The sequence below is a fragment of the Salmo trutta genome, chromosome 20 (genome assembly GCF_901001165.1).
Source record: "Salmo trutta chromosome 20, fSalTru1.1, whole genome shotgun sequence".
In the NCBI taxonomy this organism is placed as follows: domain Eukaryota; kingdom Metazoa; phylum Chordata; class Actinopteri; order Salmoniformes; family Salmonidae; genus Salmo; species Salmo trutta.
The window spans coordinates 10,235,875-10,253,844 of record NC_042976.1 but is presented as its reverse complement, the minus strand read 5'-3'; the positions used below and the strand labels follow the sequence as shown (position 1 = coordinate 10,253,844).

The window sequence follows — 17,970 nt, the reverse complement described above, 5'->3', positions numbered from 1 at the left end:
CAGGCCCAGGAGTGTGAAGGTGAACGGAAAGGCACTGGAGCAACGAACCGCCCTTGCTGTCTCTTGCCTGGCCGGTTCCCCTCTCTCCACTGGGATTCTCTGCCTCTAACCCTATTACAGGGGCTGAATCACTGGCTTACTGGTGCTCTTCCATGCCGTCCCTAGGAGGGGTGCGTCACTTGAGTGGGTTGAGTCACTGACGTGGTCTTCTTGTCTGGGTTAGCGCCCCCCTTGGGTTGTGCCGTGGCAGAGGTCTTTGTGGGCTATACTCGGCCTTGTCTCAGGATGGTAAGTTGGTGATTGAAGATATCCCTCTAGTGGTGTGGGGGCTGTGCTTTGGCAAAGTGGGTGGGGTTATATCCTGCCTGTTTGGCCCTGTCCGGGGGTATCATCGGATGGGGCCACAGTGTCTCCTGACCCCTTCTGTCTCAGCCTCCAGTATTTATGCTGCAGTAGTTTATGTGTCGGGGAGCTAGGGTCAGTCTGTTATATCTGGAGTATTTCTCCTGTCTTATCCGGTGTCCTGTGTGAATTTAAGTATGCTCTCTCTAATTCTTTCTTTCTTCTCGCTCTCTCTCGGAGGAACTGAGCCCTAGGACCATGCCTCAGGACTACCTGGCATGATGACTCCTTGTTGTCCCCAGTCCATCTGGCCGTGCTGCTGCTCCAGTTTCAACTGTTCTGCCTGCGGCTGTGGAACCCTGACCTGTTCACTGTGATTACTATTATTTGACCATGCTGGTCATTTATGAACATTTGAACATCTTGGCCATGTTCTGTTATAATCTCCACCCGGCACAGTCAGAAGAGGACTGGCCACCCCTCATAGCCTGGTTCCTCTCTAGGTTTCTTCCTAGGTTTTGGCCTTTCTAGGGAGTTTTTCCTAGCCACCGTGCATCTACACCGGCATTGCTTGCTGTTTGGGGTTTTAGGTTGGGTTTCTGTACAGCACTTTGATATATCAGCTGATGTAAGAAGGGCTATATAAATACATTTGATTTGATTTTGATTTGACCATTCAGGGCCGGAACCACCCAGTTTATAATCTCTCATTAATCACAGTGTAGGAGGGTGGAGCAGGCCACGGTCCAGCTAGGGTTTAACACGTATGGCAATACATTGGAGGAGGTCAAGAAACAATTACCCTGCTCTCTAGAAACACACACTAATACATGATAGTAACAAACAGCGTTCATTTTTATGTTTGCTACATGTGACCCTCTGTGTAATGAATGTAATGAAAACTAGGACAGCTGTAATCAGAACATTCTACACTAGAACACTGGAACACTGATGTAACGTTAGAGCAACGCTGTAACGTTCTGTGTTCTGAGCTATGTTTGTTGGGAGGTGTTAGTGAATATGTTTGTAGTCCATAAGATCTGGTTCATTATCTCTAGTAGCCTTTGTACCTCTACTCTGCCCTCTGGACAAACTGTGTTATTGCAGTATGAGGCATCTCACAAACAAGTATCTTCTGCATAATTAGCAAACAAGCAACACAACAAAACATGAAGACGTGGCCTCACGGCTGTGATCATCAGAGTAATTCAGGTTGCTGTCAATTATTAATAAACTCTATGAAGGTTTACAATACATGTTAGAAACTGAGACTAACTGAAGGTTACATTGGCCTGTTTTAAAGTAAATGTGCAGTTGTATTATTCCAGCCAAAACATAGACAGATGTATTGCATGATATGGTCATGAACCACTATGCTACGGTCGTGAACCACTATGATATGGTCGTGAACCACTATGATACAGTCATAAACCACTATGATATGGTCATGAACCACCATGAACCACTATGATACGGTCGTGAACCACTATGATACAGTTGTGAACCACCATGAACCACTATGATACGGTCGTGAACCACTATGATACAGTTGTGAACCACTATGATACAGTCGTGAACCACTATGATACGGTCGTGAACCACTATGATACGGTCGTGAACCACTAGGATACAGTTGTGAACCACTATGATACAGTCGTGAACCCCAATGATACAGTCGTGAACCACTATGATATGGTCGTGAACCATTATGATACGGTCGTGAACCAGTATGATATGGTCGTGAACCACCATGAACCACTATGATACGGTCGTGAACCACTATGATACTGTTGTGAACCACCATGAACCACTATGATACGGTCGTGAACCACTATGATACAGTCGTGAACCACTATGATACAGTCGTGAACCACTATGAACCACTATGATACGGTCGTGAACCACTATGATACAGTCGTGAACCACTATGATATGGTCGTGAACCACTATAATACAGTCGTGAACCACTATGATACAGTCGTGAACCACTATGATACAGTCGTGAACCACTATGATACGGTCGTGAACCCCAATGATACAGTTGTGAACCACCATGAACCACTATGATATGGCCATGAACCCGTATGATACAGTCATGAACCAGTATGATATGGTCGTGAACTACTACGATATGGTCGTGAACCACTACGATATGGTCATGAACCACTATGATATGGTCATGAACCCGCATGATACAGTCGTGAACCACTATGATACGGTAGTGAACCACAATGATACGGTCGTGAACCACTATGATACAGTCATGAACCACTATGATACGGTCGTGAACCACTATGATACGGTCATGGACCACTATGATACGGTCATGAACCACTATGATATGGTCGTGAACCACTATGATATGGTCGTGAACCAGTATGATACGGTCATGAACCACTATGATACAGTCGTGAACCACTATGATACAGTCGTGAACCACTATGCTAAAAGGAGGTGTCAACTGACCATGTACCCGATTACGAGAAAGATTAACTGGTTGGGGTTATGTCCAGTTCATTGTCAATATGGTAGCTACATTATTTCAAATATGCTGCATCAGATTGCTCATTTTGTAATTGCATCATCTGTTTTATCTTTACCCTGATTTTCCCACAGGGAAGTGCTCAGTCAAACAGAGATCAGCGCAATTAAACAAATGATAATCACCTAATGTGATACAGCGGTTTATAAATGCTATAATCATAATTACTGGAATTTATGTAAACACAGTTCACCAAATGATAAACAACATTCAATAAGCAGATTCAAATCTGCTATAACATTGTATAATAAGTGAGCAGTGTGTGTGTGTGTGTGTGTGAGTGTGGGTGTGTGTGTGTGTGTGTGTGTGAGTGTGAGTTTGTCAGTGTGTGTGTGTGTGTGTGTGTGTGAGTGTGTCAGTGTGAGTGTGTGTATGCGTGTGTGCGTGTGTGCGTGTGTGTATATATGTGTGTGTGTATGTGTTTGTGTGTATGCATCTCTATGTGCACATGTCCTATACCCTATACTTACAGGTCTGGGAGGCAGGTCGGGGTCCTGCAGGACCATGGACTTGGTTTGACTCAGGCGATCCCCGCTGCTCTGAGAGGTCTTGATGCGCATCGGGACCGTACCTGGTGCCACTCCGGTCACCTGGTGGGGCAGAATCAGAGGCGGCTGTTTCCCTACGCTCTGATTGGTGATTCTGGTCAAAGGGAGGACAAAACACAAGTGGGATGTTCAGATTCAAATATTGTTCAAAAATAAATATTATCCGATTGATACGATTTCTAATGAATCATTGGATGTAAAACGTTTCACAGAAGGCTGTTAAAGCACTGTTTTTAGGAACATTTAAGGGCAGACACGGCGAGAAATGTAGTCTAAGCTTGAGGACTTTAGCCTTACTTTCCGTAGTGGTTGTCTCATCACCATCTTGCTGTAATGTCTTTGTCAATGAGAAGGAAAAAACTCAGTCTGCTCAAGTTTGGGATTCTTGCTAATAATAAACAATCTACCCACTGAAAAACGTATTGTTCAATCTAAATACCAAGGCTCATCCAGCAAGGTCACATAGTAGTTCAGTGTTGGGTTTTAAACTAATGTGCGTCTTTTTGAGACGTTGCACAAAGTGTCTCACAACAGGAAGCAAATCTCAACCTCCACACCCCGAATAAGTGAACAGATTAAGACATCAACAGCTGTGTATACTGATGGTTTGCATAGACCCTAACATCTCTCCGCATCGTTGATTACAATACAAACAATTCCGTAAACATGACCATAGTAATACAAATTGTGATATTGTTATGAGGCTTATGTTAAGAATTACAGTGCAGAAATGTAAATTGAAAGTCAGGATAGTGGATGCAGTTGTATTGATATCACAGATTTGTAGATTGTGAGTGAGGTTAATAAATTAGAAAAATACTAAGCTTCAGAAAAAGAAAAAAAAAAAGACAAGAATTAAAAATGTTGGTGAAATTCAAACATTTTCAACCCCCAATTCTACTTCTGTCCTGTTTTAACTGCATGTAGAACACCATCTACTATGTTCTAACAATTCAGGACTATAATACTCAAGAATAACACACTTATCAACAACGTTCCACCGACTAACTGCATATAGTAAGTAAGGGCCCAGGCACCTGATACCATTGCCTAGGTGTTGCATCTCTATAAGTCACCAATGGCCCCCCACTAAAACTACAAATACTTTTAAGAATGATTAAACAAAAATGACAGCATCCTTCATTTTTCAAAACACACTAGAATTCTGTCTTTCTTACCTCATCCCCGCCATCTTTCTATCAAATCAATCAGCCTCAGATCACAAAAAGAAAAGAGATAGAGAGAAAGAGGGCAAGTTTTATATTTAGAGGAAGTAGGTTTCATCACGTGGTGTAGTCCAACCACCATCTCTTTCACTGCTGCTCCACAGTTGATGTGAACTTGTGTTACGCGTCCCCACTTCCTGAAAGATGCCACTTGCACAGAATTAGTCTGACTGAATCTTCAACTTCAGAACTGAATACACATGAATAACACGCATAGATGTGAGATCTGTCCATCACACAATCTGAAAACAAGGTAGATCAGAATGAACTCCCTCCTGCAGCAGAGTGTTGGTGTACGAGTAGGTTTTTCAGCATGTTTTTAGTAACAGCTTGTTCCAAAACATCTCCCTTGCCAAAAGTGCAATTTGAAAGATAATGGTACATACCTGAGTTTCACTACAGTTAATGTTGTCTTAATTTAAATTCCATTTGGTTACAGTGATCTTTTACAGATTGTTTTCGCAAGGGAGCAGCATTCTTCCATTACCAATATATGGGTACACAATAAGAATTGTTTACACTTTACATCAAGATATTTCCCAAAAGACGTAAAATAACTTGGTAACATTATCAAAAGAGTTACTGGGCCCCAAAACAATTGTTTGTTGATGACATTGGTTGAATCAGGAAATGGCATCATTGGGGTTTTCTTGTGGTCTGGGTGATTCACCCCTGAGAGACTTTTCTAATAAACAACTAGCTATTTTACTGAACAATTCAAACTATGGTGTTCATGGGTACCATCCTTGGTCCAGTGTTAACACAACAACCTGTAAAGGTTTTATATGGCATATAAAGTGGGGAATAGACCGTGAGTAAAGTGTACAATCGTCAAAGAGCAATGAATTTCCCATTTACCTCCAGCAGATGGGGCAATTGCAATTTCACAATCGCATCCCATTGGCCTTCAATCCAGGAAGTGTTTGTCATAACTCATGTGAAGGCCTTGTTGCCTTGTATGGGGCTGAGAAACGGTGGAGACTGAGAAGGCAAAATCTAAGGTATAGAATCACATGAAGGGAACAAACGTTCAAGTTCCACCTACATAAGTCTCTAAGATCCACCACCAGTCCAAGGGAGCCATTGACAGCACGAGCTCCACTTGTATTGTGTGTTCTGTAATTCTACACAATACATTCGCAATTTGCAGGTCGCAATTGTAAATGAGAACTTGTTCTCAACTTGCCTACCTGGTTAAATAAAGGTGAAATACAACCTTAACATCCTGTAACGTTGTGTCTCCCTGAATTGACCATGAATGGTTCAGTAATTCACATATGGGACAGTGTATCCTTATCTCATCTCAACAGCCTAAAAGGTATTTTTTTCTGTATTTTAAATGTATAGGTATTTTTTAACAGAAGTAATTGAACACCACCCCCACTATAACCGTCATTCCAACCAGATCTCAGCATTTCAGAGGAGGTTCCCCTGGAACAGAGGTGCTGAGCGGAGCAGGAGACATTTGAGAATGATGGAGCGCTTATCCATGAGGAAGTGCAGAAGATAGGAAGTCTAGAGAAGCTGGATGCCAAAGAGTTCCCTATTAGTGATGACACTGTCATGCACTTGACTACAGCTGAAGTCCTGGTCAAGGTGGTGGAGGGGGAGAGGGCGTCCCTCACTTTGCTGTATCGAGTCCTGGTGGAGAAGTAAATTGTAAGCATGAAAGACATGGATGGAAGAGCAGCAGGTTCAGTGCATTCAGAAAATATTAGACCCCTTGACTTTTTCCACATTTTGTTACGTTACAGCCTTTTTCTAAAATTGATTAAATAAATACAAATCCTCAGCAATCTAAACACAATACCCAATAAAGACAAAGTAAAAACTGATTTTTGAAAAACAGAAATAACCTATTTATATATGTGTTCTGACCCTTTGCTATGAGACACGAAATTGAGGTCAGGAGCATCCTATTTCCATTGATCATCCCTGAGATGTTTCTTCAACTTGATTGGAGTCCACCTGTGGTAAATTCAATTGATTGGATATGATTTGGAAAGGCACACACCTGTCTATATAAGGTCCCACAGTTGACAGTGCATGTCAGAGCAAAAACCAAGCCATGAGGTCGAAGGAATTGTCCGTAGAGCTCCAAGACAGGATTGCGTCGAGGCACAGATCTGGGGAAGGGTACCAAAAAATGTGTGCAGCATTGAAGGTCCCCAAGAACACTGTGGCCTCCATAATTCTTAAATGGAAGAAGTTTGGAACCACCAAGACTCTTCCTAGAGCTGGCTTCCCAGCCAAACTGAGCAATTGGGGGAGAAGGGCCTTGGTCAGGGAGGTGACCAAGAACCCGATGTTCACTCTGACAGAGCTCTAGAGTTCCTCTGTGGAGATGGGAGAAACTTCCAGATGGACAACCATCTCTGCAGCACTCTACCAATCAGGCCTTTATAGTAGAGTGGCTAGACGGAAGCTACTCCTTATTAAAAGGCACATGACAGCCCGCTTGGAGTTTGCCAAAGGCACCTAGACTCTCAGACCATGAGAAACAAGATTCTCTGGTGTGATGAAACCAAGATTAAACTCTTTGGCCTGAATGTCAAGGGTAACGTCTGGAGGAAACCTGGCACCATCCCTACGGTGAAGCATGGTTGTGGCAGCATCATGCATTGGGGATGTTTTTCAGCAGCAGGGACTGGGAGACTAGTCAGGAATGAGGCAAAGATGAACGGAGCAAAGTACAGAGAAATCCTTGATGAAAACCTGCTCCAGAGCGCTCAGTACCTCAGACTGGGGAGAAGGTTCACCTTCCAACAGGACAATGAACCTAAGCACACAGCCAAGACAACACAGGAGTGGCTTCAGAACAAGTCTCTGAATATCCGTGAGTGACCCAGTCAGAGTCCGGACTTGAACCCGATCAAACATCTCTGGAGAGACCTGAAAATAGCTGTGCAGCAATGCTCCCCATCCAACCTGACAGAGCTTGAGAGGATCTGCAGAGAAGGATTAGAGAAACTCCCCAAATACAGGTGTGCCAAGCTTGTAGTGTCACACCCAAAAAGACTCGAGGCTGTGATCGCTGTCAAAGATGCTTCAACAAAGAACTGAGTAAAGGGTCTGAATACTTATGTAAATGTGATACTTCTGTTTTTTATATTTAACATATTTGCTAAAATGTCTAAATCTTTTTGCTTTGTCATTATGGGGTATTGTATGTAGATTGATAAGGGTAAAAAAACTATTGAATCAATTTTAGAATAAGGCTGTAACCTAATAAAATGTGAAAAAAAGTCAAGGGGTCTGATTACCTTCATAAGGCACTGTAGAGAGTCATAAATGCAGTGTTTTTTTTCTGTTGTGCGTCATGTCTTGTTGTCACAATGTAAACAGGACACCCAAAGGAGTGTCAATGTTTCTGCACGCTGGGGCACGGCACACTTAAACAAACATGTTGATCTCCCTTCAATGCAAGAATTATACTCCCTCTCTCTCTGCTGTATTGACTGCGTTGCCAGGCACATATGGAGAGCTGAGAGGGGCATTAAGATTCCTTCTGCAGGAAGGGGCAGCCGTGAGGGCCATGTGTATTGGCCTGCACTTGAGTAGGAGCACATGCTGACAGCAGTCTGTGTGGAGAGTTGGCGTCTGACCCACCACCACCTCACAGGCTCAATGTGACATATTCCCATGAGATTGTCCCGTTTGTTTACACAACATTTTCTAACTACCAGGGACTACTTTGGGACTCAGTGGAGAGCCTATTTGGAAAAGAGAGGCATACTGAATGGGAAGAGCAAACCCCAGTTCCCAGAGCGCGACGGAGTAAAGGACAGGTAGCGTTTCTATAGGGAGGTGAGCTTCCAGGGTATATGTGGTGCCAGTGGGCACAATGCTCCCATAATAGCTTACGACGCCCTCCTAAAGGCAGGCGGCTCCTTGGTTGAGTTGGCCAATCACGGCTTCTTCCACGGTGGGAACAGCGACTCCACGTCCGCGATCGCTGCTGTCTGGTGGGGCACGCTGTTTGGCTTCAGAGGGGTGCCAGAGAGCAAATATCATAGGCTGGAGTATCGTGACAGGCTAGCCAGGCTTGGGCAGCAGCTATATGAGCTCAGGGGAAACCCTGTTGGTACTGAGAAAGAGTGATGCAAAGTAAACCAATAGCTGGTTAAAGATGAACTCCATTAGATTTCCTGCAGTTGATTAGTAATTTCAGCTACTTTAAAAATGTTTAGTGCTTACATTTTTTCATCCCTTGATTTTTATTTGATTTGTTTTAAAGAATATGACTGGATGTGTAAATGTTAGTAAGAGAATAGTGATTATCTCAAGCTGCAGTCCAACTACTGACCACATGTAGACTCATTAGCATCTACAGAATTTGCTCAAACATTTTCACTTATGGAAATAAACAAATACATTTCCAGCCTAGAATCAATCCTTTACTAACATACATAATGCTACAGTTGTTGTGCTAATGTTGTAGTATTTAAGCTATGGCAGAGAGTAAAAAGTGATTGTTTTATTTCAGATTAGACTGATGTTATTGTGTACATCTTCAACATGAAGACTGCAAGTACAGTGGTGACCAGAGGGTGGCAGTGTGTCTAAACAAATCTCTCTCTCTCTCTCTCTCTCTCTCTCTCTCTCTCTCTCTCTCTCTCTCTCTCTCTCTCTCTCTCTCTCTCATGAGGTTGGAATAATACTGTGGAATTTAGAAAATTATGGTAATGCCCTTTTAATGTAAGTGCATTTTGTAAAGACCACCTGAAATTTCAGCCTTTATTGGTGGGATGGAGTTTTGTCCTGCTAGTTTTCAGTTTTCCCCTCCTCACTCCCAAACAGTACTAGTGAAATTCTTGCTTGAGAAATTCATTTTTGCTAAGAAGCTTTTTTTGTTTATTCTTGACGATTTTAATTGAAAACAATCACAGTAAGGTATTTAATTGTTACCCAGAAAGTATTTGCTATTGAGAGGAAAATGGCTGCTTTGGAACTTGAAGTACATTTTCCTGTCTGCTGATAACTTAAGAGAATATGTCCAGTGGTGTATATTCCTGGATGCCAAGGGAAGTATTTTTTTAAATACATAAAATATATACAAATACATAAATACATAAAATAATGTGTAAAATAATAAAAATAATAATTTTTGTCTGTATGTGTTTCATCATTTTCCTTAAATTTGCCACAGGCTAAATGTATCTCACTGGAGAAAGCATCCGAGCGAGCGAAACAGCACCCCTCTGTCTCTGTATGTGTAGGCCATCTATCTGATGCTGTTTGGTCAAAAACAGTATGACATTGTTGCCGCCCGTGGCATTGAATGCAAGGGAAGCCAGCGAGCATTTGGGCTCGCTTAATAAAAAAAGTATAAAATATTAGCCAATCAGCATTGAGCTAAACTGAGTGAGCTCAACTAAACTGAGTGAGCACATCAAAAAAAGTGTCAAGGGAAGCCAGTTTATAGAGCAAACAACACAATTATCAGAACACATAAGTTGTAATATGGCCTTTTTTCTGGCTTCCCCAGTGATTTTACCCACACACCACCACTGCCTATGTCTTGGAAAAATCTGAATCATTGTTAAGGTGTTAGTCTTATTTTTGAAGACAAACTGGATAGACAACCTGAGAAATGTTCCACCGAATGTCATGTCAACAACACACACCTTACCATTATGGGTTAAGTATTTTGTAATTTCTGACGTAGACACACAAACATGTAGACACACACGTAAACACACACACACACACACGTAGACACACACACACGTAGACACAAACGTAGACACACACACACACACACACACACACACACACACACACACACACACACACACACACACACACACACACACACACATCCTCCCAACACCTCCACCTCCCCCTAGCTTGGCAGGCTGTGTTTAACCCAACATGTCTGGAGCTGCCTGTTCACATTCCAGTGATGGTTGTGGGCTGTGTGAGTCCTGCTGGCTGCTGTAATTGGAAGCTCTTCCACCTCCAGCTCTGTTTAATGGACAGAACACACAGAACACACAGGAGACATAGTCCTCAACTCACAACAGGGAGGAGACGAGCGACAGCCTCACAGTAAATATGAGGAGTTTTATTTCATGTAATACTGTTATTGACACTGCAGAGGTAGTATGCTCTGGTCGATTGTCTTTAGGTTATGAGGATGTGGTGTGTCATAATCACCTGCTATTTGCGGTATTCAGGTGAACAATAAGGAACGAACTCCATAAAGGAGGTCAAAGGGTGACTTACAAGTAGCAACAAGCTCTCCAGGACAAGCTGTCAACAACTGCTGGGGATGGGGTAGAAAATACACAACATCAAACAGCCATGACCATCAGTGCAGAGTGACAGAGTTAGAAGCAGTGTTCTGCTGGGGATGGGGTAGACCATACACAACATCAAACAGCCATGACCATCAGTGCAGAGTGACAGAGTTAGAAGCAGTGTTCTCAGTCTTTTCGATTTAAACTTTCATATTTATCAGATTTCCCTAAATGGTGTGTGAAAAAGAAAATCACCAGTGAAGCTCATGACTGTAACCTGACTGAATCTGTGGGTAGATTGGTAGTTGGAGTGTATTTGCGCTGAGTGAAATCATAACCCCAACAGGGAAGGTGTCAGTTAAGAGATAGTGAGGAACCATGCATGTCAACAGCAACATGTGTTTCCTAGAGCTCTGTGCCATAGTCTTCCTCCTGATTGGTTCTAACACAACACAGCACTACCAGTCTTTATCAGTCAGCACAGCGTCAGGCCCTCTTTTAGCCGACGCATTCCCCAGTAGAGTATGTCATTCTGACTCCTCTCCCACTGTCAAAGTTCTATCTCTAACCCGCAAGTTACAGTTTTACCTACCCGCAAGATACAGTTTTACCTACCCGCAAGATACAGTTTGACCTACCCGCAAGATACAGTTTGACCTACCCGCAAGATACAGTTTGACCTACCCGCAAGATACAGTTTGACCTACCCGCAAGATACAGTTTGACCTACCCGCAAGTTACAGTTTGACCTACCCGCAAGATACACTTTGACCTACCCGCAAGATACAGTTTGACCTACCCGCAAGTTACAGTTTGACCTACCCGCAAGATACAGTTTGTCCTACCCGCAAGATACACTTTGACCTACCCGCAAGATAAAGTTTGATCTACCCGCAAGATACAATTTGACCTACCCGCAAGTTACACTTTGGCCTACCCGCAAGTTACACTTTGACCTACCCGCAAGATACACTTTGACCTACCCGCAAGATACAGTTTGACCTACCCGCAAGATACACTTTGACCGACCCGCAAGATACAGTTTGACCTACCCGCAAGTTACAGTTTGACCTACCTGCAAGTTACAGTTTCGCCTACCCGCAAGATACAGTTTGACCTACCTGTAAGTTACAGTTTGACCTACCCGCAAGTTACAGTTTGACCTACCCGCAAGTTACAGTTTGACCTACCCGCAAGATACAGTTTGACCTACCCGCAAGTTACAGTTTGGTCTACTCAGAAGATACAGTTTGGTCTACTCAGAAGATACAGTTTGGTCTACTCAGAAGATACAGTTTGGTCTACTCAGAAGATACAGTTTGGTCTACTCAGAAGATACAGTTTGGTCTACTCAGAAGATACAGTTTGGCCTACAGTACATCTAACAAGAGCTAGGGCATAACATTGACATTTGAGGCAGTGGAGATTAATGAAGTTGTCTTTCTCTCTGTATATGACCATGGTTGGTAATGCAAATACAAATTGGTCAGAAGGCCTATAGTTGCAGGCTTACAGAGATGGGATGTAAGAGAATGTCAGTGAGGCAGAGTGGAAATGATTGCCACCATATAATTTCTATCATGACATTTGCAATCTCCACTCTCCAACAAAAAAAGTAATTGCATGTCCCAGATCAAACAGAAGGAAGATATTTGGATCGTAGTATGATTCAGTATATACTGTAATGTTTCCACAATATCGAGTGACTTAACATACTGGATAGTTATGCATTTTACTGTTGGCATAGTTCAGCCTATTTCAAAATGTTTACTCCATTAGCAACAACAAATATAATGTTTATTTGGTTGCTTTAAAAACAGTCAGACAATAGATACCATCACATCGTCGATACAGTGCAGGCTATGACCTTTGGTTTATCATTATCACTGTAGGACTAGTAACATAGCAAGTGTTTCTGTTTATAGTAAAACAACCAGAAGAAGCCAAATGGCCGCAAAAGTAAACTATTATGTAAATGTTACTACAATTTTAATGTCATGATTTAGTGTTAGTGTTAGTTAGCTAGCTACATAGTTGTCTTTGCTGTCTTTGTATCTAAGATAATTGTGTAGTTTAGAGTAATTATCGAGGTTAGCTAGCCAGCCGCGACGCGACGTGACGCCGTTGTCCAGACTCCAGACTTAGTCATCCTCAAACCCACTGCTAGCTAGCCAACCGTTACCGACTAGCAGCGCTGTAGATACTAATACATTACAACGGAACGATTTGACTAGTGCAGTGTTAGCTAGCTAGCTACATAGTTGTCTTTGTCATAGCTTGATATTTGTGTAGTTTAGTAATTATCGAGGTTAGCTAGCCAGCTATTTCCGTCCCCCGCGACGCCATTTTTTCCAAACCTAGCCAACTATTACCGACGAGCAGCATTGTAGAAACTAAATACATTACAAAGGAACGTCTTGATTAGTGTTATGTTAGCTAGCTACAAAGTTGCTTTTGTATCATGACAAGGTGTAGTACTGAAACTATCGAGGTTAGCTAGCCAGCTACACGTTCAAACAAAGTCAACAACGCAGCCACTGCTAGCTAGCCTACTCCACCAGCCAGCAGTACTGTATCATTTTCATCATTTTAGTCAATACGATTTTTGCAACGTAAGCTTAAATTTCTGAACATTCGAGACGTGTAGTCCACTTGTCATTCCAATCTCCTTTGCATTAGCGTAGCCTCTTCTGTAGCTTGTCAACTACGTGTCTGTCGATCCCTGTTCTCTCCCCTCTGCACAGGCCATACAAACGCTCCAAACCGCATGGCCGCTGCCACTCTAACCTGGTGGTCCCAGCGCGCACGACCCACGTGGAGTTCCAGGTCTCCGGCAGCCTCTGGAACTGCCGGTCTGCGGCCAACAAGGCTGAGTTCATCTCAGCCTATGCTACCCTCCAGTCCCTAGACTTCCTGGCGCTGACGGAAACATGGATTACCACAGATAACACTTCTACTCCTACTGCTCTCTCCTCGTCTGCCCACGTGTTCTCGCATACCCCTAGAGCATCGAGCCAGCGGGGTGGTGGCACTGGAATCCTCATCTCTCCCAAGTGGACATTCTCTCTTTCTCCCCTGACCCATCTGTCTATCTCCTCATTTGAATTCCATGCTGTCACAGTTACCAGCCCTTTCAAGCTTAACATCCTTATCATTTATCGCCCTCCAGGTTCCCTTGGAGAGTTCATCAATGAGCTTGACGCCTTGATAAGTTCCTTTCCTGAGGATGGCTCACCTCTCACAGTTCTGGGTGACTTTAACCTCCCCACGTCTACCTTTGACTCATTCCTCTCTGCCTCCTTCTTTCCACTCCTCTCCTCTTTTGACCTCACCCTCTCACCTTCCCCCCTACTCACAAGGCAGGCAATACACTTGACCTCATGTTTACTAGATGCTGTTCTTCCACTAATCTCATTGCAACTCCCCTCCAAGTCTCCGACCACTACCTTGTATCCTTTTCCCTCTCGCTCTCATCCAACACTTCTCACTCTGCCCCTACACGGATGGTATTGCGCCGTCCCAACCTTCGCTCTCTCTCTCCCGCTACTCTCTCCTCTTCCATCCTATCATCTCTTCCCTCTGCTCAAACCATCTCCAACCTATCTCCTGATTCTGCCTCCTCAACCCTCGACGACTCACTGCGAGCTCACAGAACAGGGCTCCGGGCAGCCGAGCGGAAATGGAGGAAAACTCGCCTCCCTGCGGACCTGGCATCCTTTCACTCCCTCCTCTCTACATTCTCCTCTTCTGTCTCTGCTGCTAAAGCCACTTTCTACCACTTTAAATTCCAAGCATCTGCCTCTAACCCTAGGAAGCTCTTTGCTACCTTCTCCTCCCTCCTGAATCCTCCTCCCCCTCCCCCCCCTCTTCCCTCTCTGCGGATGACTTCGTCAACCATTTTGAAAAGAAGGTTGACGATATCCGATCCTCGTTTGCTAAGTCAAACGACACCGCTGGTCCTGCTCACACTGCCCTACCCTGTGCTTTGACCTCTTTCTCCCCTCTCTCTCCAGATGAAATCTCGCGACTTGTGACGGCCGGCCGCCCAACAACCTGCCCACTTGACCCTATCCCCTCCTCTCTTCTCCAGACCATTTCCGGAGACCTTCTCCCCTACCTCACCTCGCTCATCAACTCATCCTTGACCGCTGGCTACGTCCCTTCCGTCTTCAAGAGAGCGAGAGTTGCACCCCTTCTGAAAAAACCTACACTAGATCCCTCCGATGTCAACAACTACAGACCAGTATCCCTTCTTTCTTTTCTCTCCAAAACTCTTGAACGTGCCGTCCTTGGCCAGCTCTCCTGCTATCTCTCTCAGAATGACCTTCTTGATCCTAATCAGTCAGGTTTCAAGACTGGGCATTCAACTGAGACTGCTCTTCTCTGTGTCACAGAGGCTCTCCGCACTGCTAAAGCTAACTCTCTCTCCTCTGCTCTCATCCTTCTAGACCTATATGCTGCCTTTGATACTGTGAACCATCAGATCCTCCTCTCCACCCTCTCCGAGTTGGGCATCTCCGGCGCGGCCCACGCTTGGATTGCGTCCTACCTGACAGGTCGCTCCTACCAGGTGGCGTGGCGAGAATCTGTCTCCGCACCACGTGCTCTCACCACTGGTGTCCCCCAGGGCTCTGTTCTAGGCCCTCTCCTATTCTCGCTATACACCAAGTCACTTGGCTCTGTCATATCCTCACATGGTCTCTCCTATCATTGCTATGCAGACGACACACAATTAATCTTCTCCTTTCCCCCTTCTGATAACCAGGTGGCGAATCGCATCTCTGCATGTCTGGCAGACATATCAGTGTGGATGACGGATCACCACCTCAAGCTGAACCTCGGCAAGACGGAGCTGCTCTTCCTCCCGGGAAAGGACTGCCCGTTCCATGATCTCGCCATCACGGTTGACAACTCCCTTGTGTCCTCCTCCCAGAGTGCTAAGAACCTTGGCGTGATCCTGGACAACACCCTGTCGTTCTCCACTAACATCAAGGCGGTGACCCAATCCTGTAGGTTCATGCTCTACAACATTCGCAGAGTACGACCCTGCCTCACACAGGAAGCGGTGCAGGTCCTAATCCAGGCACTTGTCATCTCCCGTCTGGATTACTGCAACTCGCTGTTGGCTGGGCTCCCTGCCTGTGCCATTAAACCCCTACAACTCATCCAGAACGCCGCAGCCCGTCTGGTGTTCAACCTTCTGAAGTTCTCTCACGTCACCCCGCTCCTCCGCTCTCTCCACTGGCTTCCAGTTGAAGCTCGCATCCGCTACAAGACCATGGTGCTTGCCTACGGAGCTGTGAGGGGAACGGCACCTCCGTACCTTCAGGCTCTGATCAGTCCCTACACCCAAACAAGGGCACTGCGTTCATCCACCTCTGGCCTGCTCGCCTCCCTACCTCTGAGGAAGCACAGTTCCCGCTCAGCCCAGTCAAAACTGTTCGCTGCTCTGGCACCCCAATGGTGGAACAAGCTCCCTCACGATGCCAGGACAGCGGAGTCAATCACCACCTTCCGGAGACACCTGAAACCCCACCTCTTTAAGGAATACCTGGGATAGGATAAAGTAATCCTTCTAACCCCCCCCCCTTAAAAGATTTAGATGCACTATTGTAAAGTGGTTGTTCCACTGGATATCATAAGGTGAATGCACCAATTTGTAAGTCGCTCTGGATAAGAGCGTCTGCTAAATGACTTAAATGTAATGTAAATGTTATCAGAAGAAGAAACAACGATGTTTCCATCATTATGAAGCAGTTGGACTGACTGACATCTGATGTGATTGATGTGGATGGTTCATTACCATAGAACCTACACTACCACTTGATCATTTCAACTGATAATGTAGCTAGTAAGTTAGCCATTATCACGTACCCACCAGCCCAACCACCTCACCACCTCGGTCTTACAGTACAGTACCAACTACAAAAAAACAGACATATCGTGACCTTTGAGCAATGTCAACTTCTTATTCATATTTCATTGGGGCAGGGATTTGAGGAGCAGAGCAGAGACCAGTGGGAGTAGGTTTAGCCTCTGTAACAGCTCGGCTGAGGATCACTATGGTTTATTCATGTCCAGAGACTCTCCTAGGGAGGGACCCAAACCCTATCACCTCTGCCTCAGATCACACCTGACATCACTCAGGGTTGGGACGGCTCTTCCTAGCCTTGTCCTCCTAAATCAAAGATGGGACGCAAGCATAACGTCTGTAATTATTGGGTTTACTTGATTTGTTTCACTACTAAGAACACTGAACCCTCCCTAGCTAACTACTAACAGTATGTACTTTGATGAAACTATGATTCCAATGATTTACTATACTTTTTTGCCCTCAGAACAGCCTCAATCCATCGCTGAATGGGCTCCACAAGATGTTGAAAGTGTTCCACAGGGATGCTGGCCCATGTTGACTCCAACACTTCCCACAGTTATGTCAAGTTGGCTGGATGTCCTTTGGGTGGTGGACCATTCTTGATACACACGGGAAACTGTTGAGTGTGAAAAACTCAGCAGCGTTGCAGTTCTTGACACAAGCCGAAGCGCCTGGCTCCCTGTTCAAAGGCACTTAAATATTTTGTGTTGCCCATTCACACTCTGAATGGCACATATCCAATACATGTTTCATTTGTATCAAGGCTTAAAAATCTTTCTTTAACCTGTCTCCTCCCCTTCATCTACACTGATTTGAAGTGGATTTAACAAGTGACATCGATAAGGATCATAGTTTTCACCTAGTCAGTCTATGTCATAGAAAGAGCAGGTGTTCATAATGTTTTGTGCACTCAGTGTAGATTAAATTTGTTTTTTTCCTGTGTCAATGTACTTCTGAAGCCTTTTAATATTTGGTCAAGTGGCCTTTGTCCCACCCCTTAAACAGCCTGTTAGCTCTGGACCATGTCACCTGAAAGCTTCTCCATGGCTAATTCTGGCCCAGTAAAGGTAATGTTTTCCAGAAGAACCAACATTATCAGCTCTCCATTTGTTCGATGACTTCTGCTCTGTCCTTAACCCTCCCCCAAAACAGCAGTCTCCCTCCTCTCCTCTGAGTCACAGGCCCTGGATTGGAA

General features: G+C 44.5%; 1 protein-coding gene and 1 pseudogene across 2 annotated transcripts in view; one reads left to right on the top strand and one right to left on the bottom strand.

Annotated features, from left to right (window-relative positions):
* The window catches only part of LOC115155529 (rho GTPase-activating protein 15), a 67,714-nt gene extending 63,013 nt beyond the window's left edge, over positions 1 to 4,701 (bottom strand). For both annotated transcript variants that reach the window (XM_029702212.1, XM_029702213.1), the window contains exons 1-2: positions 4,611 to 4,701; positions 3,355 to 3,526 (exon numbers count right to left, since the gene is read on the bottom strand). In XM_029702212.1, the coding sequence (XP_029558072.1) occupies positions 3,355 to 3,526; positions 4,611 to 4,624 (186 nt within the window). In that variant the 5' untranslated portion in view covers positions 4,625 to 4,701. The remainder of the gene's footprint in view (positions 1 to 3,354; positions 3,527 to 4,610) is intronic.
* A 220-nt stretch (positions 4,702 to 4,921) lies between these two features.
* LOC115156287 (protein ADP-ribosylarginine hydrolase-like) lies at positions 4,922 to 8,759 on the top strand (annotated as a pseudogene).
* The last annotated feature ends 9,211 nt before the right edge of the window (positions 8,760 to 17,970 follow it).